The 8240-nt window shown below is 50.2% G+C and overlaps 1 protein-coding gene across 1 annotated transcript; it reads right to left on the reverse strand.

The window, feature by feature from the left end:
- Window positions 1-6854: 6854 nt before the first annotated feature.
- On the reverse strand, window positions 6855-7433 carry LOC112588767 (histone-lysine N-methyltransferase SETMAR-like). The gene has a single exon (XM_025299597.1). The coding sequence runs from the start codon at window positions 7431-7433 to the stop codon at window positions 6855-6857; it is 579 nt and encodes a 192-aa protein (XP_025155382.1).
- Window positions 7434-8240: the final 807 nt, after the last annotated feature.

Genomic DNA, 8240 nt, shown 5'->3' on the forward strand with positions numbered 1-8240 from the left:
CAGTCGACTGACCAGGACAGCGGGGAACCTTTATCTCAGGATCGCGCAACTCGCCCCGGTCCCGCTGCGATAAGGGAAGAAGGTCCCTCTCGAAATGAGAGGGACCAGACTCCATCCCCCCGCAGCCCGAGACCGCTGGCGAACCCCCACGTCTCAAGGACTTAGCCGCCGGCACCACTCCGGCGGACCCCTTCACCGCCTGCGAGCGAGACTCCTCGCCCGCCCTCCCTGTCGCCATAACAGCGACAGCGGATCCCGCTACGCCACCATCAGGCTGGCGGCCGCGACGACGCTCCCCCGAGAGCCCCTCACCACTCCCATCCGATGGGGACGCAAGCTCACCGGACGGACCTGCCATCCTGTGGCCTGCGTCCCTTCCCTTATCCCGGCACACGGCACATTCCGGGCGCGCGACGCACACTCGCGCCGCCTGCCCGCCTCGGCCACACCGGTAACACAGCATGCTGCGATCCGCAGCCGCAGTGCAATTAACCCGGGTGTGGCCGAGGCCCCAACATCTGAAACAATGGGATGGCCGAGCCGCCAGCAGTAAAACGCTGACAGTCGACCATCCCAGTGCAAACCCACCCCTCCCTGGCCGCCCCCACCGCAGCGGCCAGGGGCAGTCGGGCCCAAACTGTGCCCCTCCCTCTGGCCCCCCACCTGAGGGGTCCGAGGGACACTGTCTCCGCAGCTCGTACTGCTGGCCAGGGCCGCCTTTACTTCCTCGGGGGTCGCCGCCTCGTTAGGACCCCCGAGGCGGACTTCCCCCTTCAGTGCCGGGCGATTCACAGTCGCCTCCGGCAACACCTCCCTAAGGCGGACCGTCAACCGGTCCGCCTTTTCGTCGCCAAGGCCTGGGTCCTTGATCCGGATCAATAGGTCCCCGGCGGCATTCCTCCCTACGTCCGCCCCGGGGATCCCGAGGGAGATTTCTTCCATAGCCCGCCTCAGTGCCCCCGCGTAGGAGGACCCCGAAAGGAGGGGCGAGACGAACCGTGACCGCGGTTATTTGTGGCAACCGCGGCCACTTCTCTCTCCCTTTCAGGACAGAGGGCCCAGAGAGTCGCTGCATGGTAGCCTGTGCCGATACCGCAGCCCCCCGTCTCAAAATCCCCTTCCCCATCCCCGAAGGAGGGGGAGCCGGGGCGGAATAGCGGAAACCAGCTCCCCTCCGACACCCTCCCCAACTCCTTTCTTCTTTCTTTTCCTGCCGGCTACTGTGGCCCCCACCTCCTCCCTACATCTTCTGCCCTCCTCATCGGTGGAAGGCGGTGCCCGGTTCAGTGAGAGGTCAAGCGACAAAACCCTCCTCCCTGGGCCCTCCAAAATCACCGTCTATACCCCCATTTCCTTTCTTCCCACCTCTCCTTCCACATCCATTGGGGTGAATGGGGCCGCGTCCACCGACGCGTCCGTCTGGGTGGACGCCTCCACCCCCTCACCCTGCCTACTCTCCAATCTCTTCCTCTCATCCCTTTCCTGCTTAAGCATCTCCGCCCACACTTCCCTTTCCTTCTGGAAAGTGAGTTCTCTCTTTCCCTTCTTCTTCCGGAGAGTTTTTAGCTCCTCCTCCGTTTCCTCAGCATACATGCAGAGCTCCTTCCTGCACGTCTGGCTAATCATCAATTTCCTTTCTAGCCCCGCATTCCTGTCTTCCAGTCCTGCAGCAGCAACCACCAGCTGCTGCATGTACCTAAGGCTGGAGTCAATTACCTCCTGGAGCCTCTTCTTTTGTTGGTTCCCGAGGCTCTTGTTTGTTCCACACTCGTTAATCTGCCCCCGCAGGTAACTTTTCCATTCTCCGCACATCCTCGGGGAGTAGGGACTCTCTTCCACCTCCATCTTCTCTCTTTCTCCTGCAGCTCCCGCCTCCCCCAGCTCCCCCTCCGAAGGAATGAGGGAGTCGTCGGAGTCTCTTCCTTCTTCTTTTTCCTCCCCATCATGATCCGAACCCCACGGATCAAACATCTCCGGATGAACCGCAATCTCTGCCAGAGACATGCGCTCATCGAGAGGGAGCTCCTCTAGCTCCTCCTCATACTCCACCTGCGCCGTGCTGGTAGACGCCACCGGTTCAGCCGGGGCCAAGCCAACCGGCCTCCCCGGGTCCCCTCCTGGGTTACTCCCCTCCTCTAACTTCACGGGAGAACCCACTTCCCTCCTCCTCTTCCTCTATTTTTTATGAGAATCTGCCACTTCTGTTTAACACCCACGACTCCTGACGGCTTGACCGGTCGGGCATGCCTGCACCATGGAAAACTCCGTGGTGTCCCCGAGTTCCCCCGGGGAACCGGTCTATGTCACTGGCCCGGGGGAGAGGCATCGCGGGCACTGGACTCCAGCCCCCTACTCCCGCCCCACTCTCCATTAAGGGAAGTGAACCGGTTTCGGGGGTCCCTGGCCTCCGACCTCCAGGGCACCGTCAGGAGCGCCGCCACGCGGGGGGCCCTGTGGAAGGAGTTAGGTCACCGGTATTGCACCCCACCGAGACCGCTCCCCCACGGCAGCCAGCAATACTCCTCTGCCCAGGGGATGGGTTTAGGGAAGATGCGATCCCCATCCCCTGGGCTCGCCCCGGGGGACCAGGCCCCGACCTTGGAATACGTCCGAGCGGCCCGGATCCCCCCGCCACCCCGGGTACCATGGAGGGTCCCAAACCTCCACGGTGTGCAGACACGGGTGTGGCCCGTCCCTTCGGGCTGCCGGAGCACCGGTGTCCAATGCCAGAGGGGCGGTGTCCCCATCCTTTCTTCCACGAAAAATGGTCGACTGTGGCCACCTGGCCACACCGTCATATCATCCCTGGGTGCTCTTAGTCCAGTCCCTCAATACAGACCACTCCGGCATGGTATGACCTGCCAGGGGCCGAAACCCCCGCCGGCACAGCTCTGTGCATCATTGGGACCTTCAAACCTCCCCACCACGACAAGGTGGCACCCGCGGGGAGGTCACAAGAGACCCACGTGCCTTCGAATTCACGAACGGCTGGATTCTCATGTGTACACGCTATTTGCGAGAATGTTTCGCAGCAGCTGCGACAGACTGCGAACAAATATTTACCTTGCGTGCGAAACGGAAGTACGGGATGCAAGAGTTCGCGTGGTGCGAGTACATTGCATTGTACGAGTCCTCTCACTGTAGTAAAGTTAAAATCAGGAGTCACACCGACTAAGTTGGAGCACTCTTCGCCCTAGTAAACTTCCGGATGCCTGATCGGAAAAGCACCCGTCTTCAGTACGTAGGGGTATAGAGAGCATACGTCAACGTGACGCATCTTTTCCTCCCCCGTAACTTCGTACCGTAAATTCGTATGACGATATTCCCCGTGCGGCCCCCGAACAATGCGTCGCGAAGATCGAGGGGCATGGTCCTCAGCATCGAGTGATTTTCTACAAAATCGCGCATCTCCTGATTCTCTCTCATCTCTCGATTGAAGACGCATTCCCATTTCTCCGTAAGGAAATATCCCTGTTTATGAAGACGACTTGACGTTGCGAATGTGCGTTCGTAGCGTGTGTCGATCGTATCCGCGTGTACACAGGTCGAGAGTGGCCTACCGCGGTTCACTCGAAAACATACAGGACATCCGTGCCAAAAACATCCGTGAAATTGTAGAACGTGTCTTTGCGGTGGATTTTCCGGCTCGTAATAACCGTCAACTAATGTACCATCTGATAAACACTGTTCCTGTCCTCTATCGGCATGAATTACAGCGCGTCCGAGTTCGCGTTCCTTCCACAATAACCATTGAAGAGCTTTGTGCGATTGATTATTGGCATATCTGTAACCTCCCGTCGGAATGATACCTATCTCTTTCTCACGTAAAAAGTTTTTCCGGAAAACTCGCATACAAGTGGAAGCGATGGTTGTAAATTCTTCGAAGGGACATACTCTTCCCCGCTCCAAAAAAATTTTACGAAAGGCGAGACATGCTCGACGAGGAATATCCATGTCGTTGCGACAATAGTCCACTATCTCTCGTTGGAAATCGAACTCGACGTTTTTACTAACCATCTCCGCATGTCACGCTAAAAACTCTTCACGTTCATCCGATTTTATCGTATTTGGTGAGAAATACCGAATATCAGGTAATAGACCGGTGTAATATTGGTTTTCGACGGTATCAAACAAATGAGGGAATAACCCTTTGCCTAAAATGCCCTTCAACCCGAAAGCTTTTCGCAGCATTGACAATCGCATCGGCATATAATTAATGTTGTCTATGAATTTAGTTCGGCCAACGGTTAATAGTACAATTTTCGTACCGTTTAAAATAAGTTTTGGTTCAACGTAGTTGCTACTTTTGACCAAGTAGCGGAGAATAAATTGCGAGTCGAACGCACTTGCGTTATGCGCGATGCAAATGATCTGTTTGAAGCTCTTCGTTGGTCTCGTGGCAAAATCGACAAATTGCTTCACCGGATCATTGTGAAATATTAATTCACGCACACCACACCAACGACAACGCGCCGTCATGTCGTCTATCTCCATATACGAATCACATATTTGCTGCGCGACACAAAGTGTAACCACGTGTATTTTAACATTTTCGCTGCCTTCGACTGCATCATCCTGCCACGTCTCAAAGTCATAAAACACAAATGCGACGCGATCTTTCTTTCTTTCACATGTTTATACGTTCTTATTATTTTCATCCTCCATTTCAGTTTCACTAGCGTTTTCCGCTTACGTTGAATTTTCTGATAATCCGTCGGTGTGACGAAGCGGGCGCATGAAACACAGGTGATTCAGTGGTTTCGACGACACACAAAAACGACAATAAACAATGCCGCATTTGTATTTTTTCTTAAGTTTTGCAAACGACCGCATTTGTTACAAATCCGGAGAATGCTGCAGACGCTCGATAATGTCTCGACATTGTATGACTTTGGGGTATGATGACGCTCGAAGCATACGGTACCGTAAAACGCACGTTGACACATGTTACATATGAATCACTGATCGATTGCGAGCTGTTGGTCTGCGCTATACAAGACGTTATGTATGAAGCTGTCAATAAATAAAAACAATATTGTACAACGTTTAATAAAAACATTTATTTTAAAATGTACAGATGTTTCTTCCAACACGTTTATCCCCTTTCACTTCGTTTGACGTTTTTTCTAGAAAGCATTCCAGATCGGCGTACACCATGAATGGGACCCACTCCTTTTCCGCTGTTGTTTGTAAAAGCTAAGGCACTTATTGTCCTCCGTTAGCAGGTTGATTGTGCAGTCATTCAACCTGTTGCAATCTATAGGGTGTCTCTCAAATTTTTCGTTGGAAGAAAATAATGCAAACAACTAAAACGAAAAAGGAAAATGATTATTATGAGTTTCTCTTTTATATCATATTTGTTACACATTGTATTCATAGGATATCCTTACCGATCACATAGATATTAGGTTGGGGAAAAAGAAATCCATTATTTTTTCGTTTACTTCAAGGCTTTATTTAACATAGTTAGGATTGTTCGATTTTGGTCAAATAAGCACCGTTTTGTTCTACAATTTGTCGCCATTTTAAAGGTAATTTCATGATCCCTCTTTCATACAGGGTTTTTCAATTGGTATGGGTCGATGTTGGCAGCCTGTGGCGGCCATGTTGTTTTGGCGGTGTCTGTCTAATCTTATTTGTTTATTATTCAGTCACTGATGCCAAATCACCATGACAAGTTACACGATTGAGCAGCACGTCCAAATGATAAAACTTTATTATAAATAAGTGTTCGTTAGTGCAAACGTTGCGCGCGTTGCGCCCATTTTACGGCAGACGCGGTGGCCCTTCAAAGTCGACTCTCCAACGTTTGGTGGCCAAATTCGAGACGACCGGTTCGGTAAACGATCAGCCAACACCCGTACGTCAAAGGAACGCCAGATCGGCCGAGAACATCGCCACTGTAAGTGAAAGTCTGTAGGAGAACCCGAGGCAGTCAATTCCTCGCCGTGCACAAGAACTCGGCCTTTCGCAGGCTTCAACTTAGCGAATTTTGCGTCGGGACTTGGGCCTGCACCCGTACAAGATCGAACTGGCCCAGGAGCTCAAAGTTAATGACCATAGACAACGCCGTTTGTTCGCTGACTGGGCTTCGGAGTATTTGGAAGAGGACCCCAATTTTGGCCGAAAAATCATCTTTAGCGACGAGGCGCATTTTTGGATGAATGGCTATGTTAACAAGCATAATTGCCGTATATGGCACGACGCCAACCCACACGAGATTCAACAGGTAGCAATGCATCCACCAAAAGTTACTGTTTGGTGCGGATTTTGGGCCGGCGGCGTCATTGGTCCGTACTTTTTCAAAAACAACGTTGGTAAGGCCATCACCGTCAATGGCGAGCGCTATAGAACGATGATAACCAATTTCTTTTGGCCCAAATTAAACGATATGAACGTGGACGACATGTGGTTCCAGCAGGACGGCGCTACGTGCCACACAGCGGACGCCACGATGGACATTCTGCATGAACGATTTGAGGGTATGGTTATCTCTCGCAGAGGTGACGTGAATTGGCCACCAAGATCGTGCGATTTGACCCCGCTAGACTTTTTCTTGTGGGGTTTTCTGAAGTCGCAGGTCTATGCCAATAAGCCGCAATCGACCGATGCCCTTAAAGTCAACATAACCCAGGCCATCGCTCAAATTCAGCCGGATCTATGCGGCAGAATCATTGAAAATTGGACCACTCGGATCCGTGCCACCGTGAGAAGCCGCGGCGGACATTTGAACGATGTTATATTCCATAATGGCATACATGGGCCTTTCAAATAAAGAAAGAATTTCATTAATACCTCACACACAGCTTGTTTTATTCCATTGCAACATCGACCCGCCCTTATTGAAAAATCCTTTAGAAGCCCTGGTCCTTATTTACAAAAAACTCGACTAAGCGATTTTCACAGTCTTCTCTTGAGGTCAATTTCTTACCATCAAGGAAGTTTTGTAATGACAAAAACAGATGATAATCGCTTGGTGCCAGGTCTGGACTATAAGGTGGATGCATCAAAACTTCCCAACCAAGCTCTCGGAGTTTCTGACGAGTCACTATAGACGTATGTGGCCTGGCATTGTCTTGATAAAAAACAATTTCTCTCCTATTGACCAATTCTGGCCGCTTCTGGTCGATCGCTAGCTTCAAACGGTCCAATTGTTGACAATAGAGGTCCGAATTTAGTGTTTGGCCATATAAAAACAGCTCATAGTGCATGATTCCTTTATAGTCCCACCAAACACTCAGCAAAACATTCCCGACCGTTAATCCTAGTTTGACCACCGTATGAGCCGTTTCGCTGCGCTTTGACCACGATCGTTTTCGCACAATATTGTCGTATGTAGTCCATTTCTCATCCCCAGTCACCATCCGTTTCAGAAATGGCTCGATTTCGTTCCGTATGGTCAAGGCTTCGCAGATTGAAATTCGGTCCATCATGTTTTTTTGCGTCAATTCGTGTGGCACCCAAACATCGAGCTTTTTTTTTGAATCCAGCTTTATGCAAATGGTTTAAAACTGTTTTATGGTCGATCTTCAGCTCCTGGGCGATACTACGACTGCTAACATGCCGGTCTACTTCGATCATTTCCATAATTTTATTGACATTTTCGACGACGGGCCTACCTGTACGAGATGCATCTTTAACATCAAAATTACCGGACCGGAATCGACGAAACCAAAATTGTGCGTGATTAGCTGTGACAGTATCGGGACCATAAACACCATTCTCAATTTCAGCCGCCTGGCTTGCATTTTCACCTTTATCGAAGCAAATTGTAAAATATACCCAATTTTCTCTTCGTTGATATACGTCTTTTACGTGCTATAACTCACAATTTAATCGACAAATCACAAAACCGTTAAAGAATTTTTTTTAGTACGGAATGTCACTTTTCCAACAAATATAAATATTAACCTATGCGATTAATACATCACGTGATATATACCACTAAAGCCATCTAGCGGAAAAATAATGGATTTTTTTTTTCCCCAACCTAATATTTCTTGCATTTTTCTTTATTTAGTTGCATGCTCACAAGGTAGGACACGTGCTTTTCCTTCTTATCGAGACGTATCGAAACGATCGTACATGATTCTTCCTGCTCCTTTTTATCTTGTATAGTGTATTGGACGAAGTTTTTGTACCGTATATAAGAATTCTGTTTTAAATGTCATATTAGTACATATTGGACACAGATTGCATGGTGTTATTTGGTAGACAGGGTTTCTACAGTTTGAAAAAAT

Source organism: Harpegnathos saltator, unplaced genomic scaffold, assembly GCF_003227715.2.
Source record: "Harpegnathos saltator strain DR-91 unplaced genomic scaffold, Hsal_v8.6 scaffold287, whole genome shotgun sequence".
In the NCBI taxonomy this organism is placed as follows: domain Eukaryota; kingdom Metazoa; phylum Arthropoda; class Insecta; order Hymenoptera; family Formicidae; genus Harpegnathos; species Harpegnathos saltator.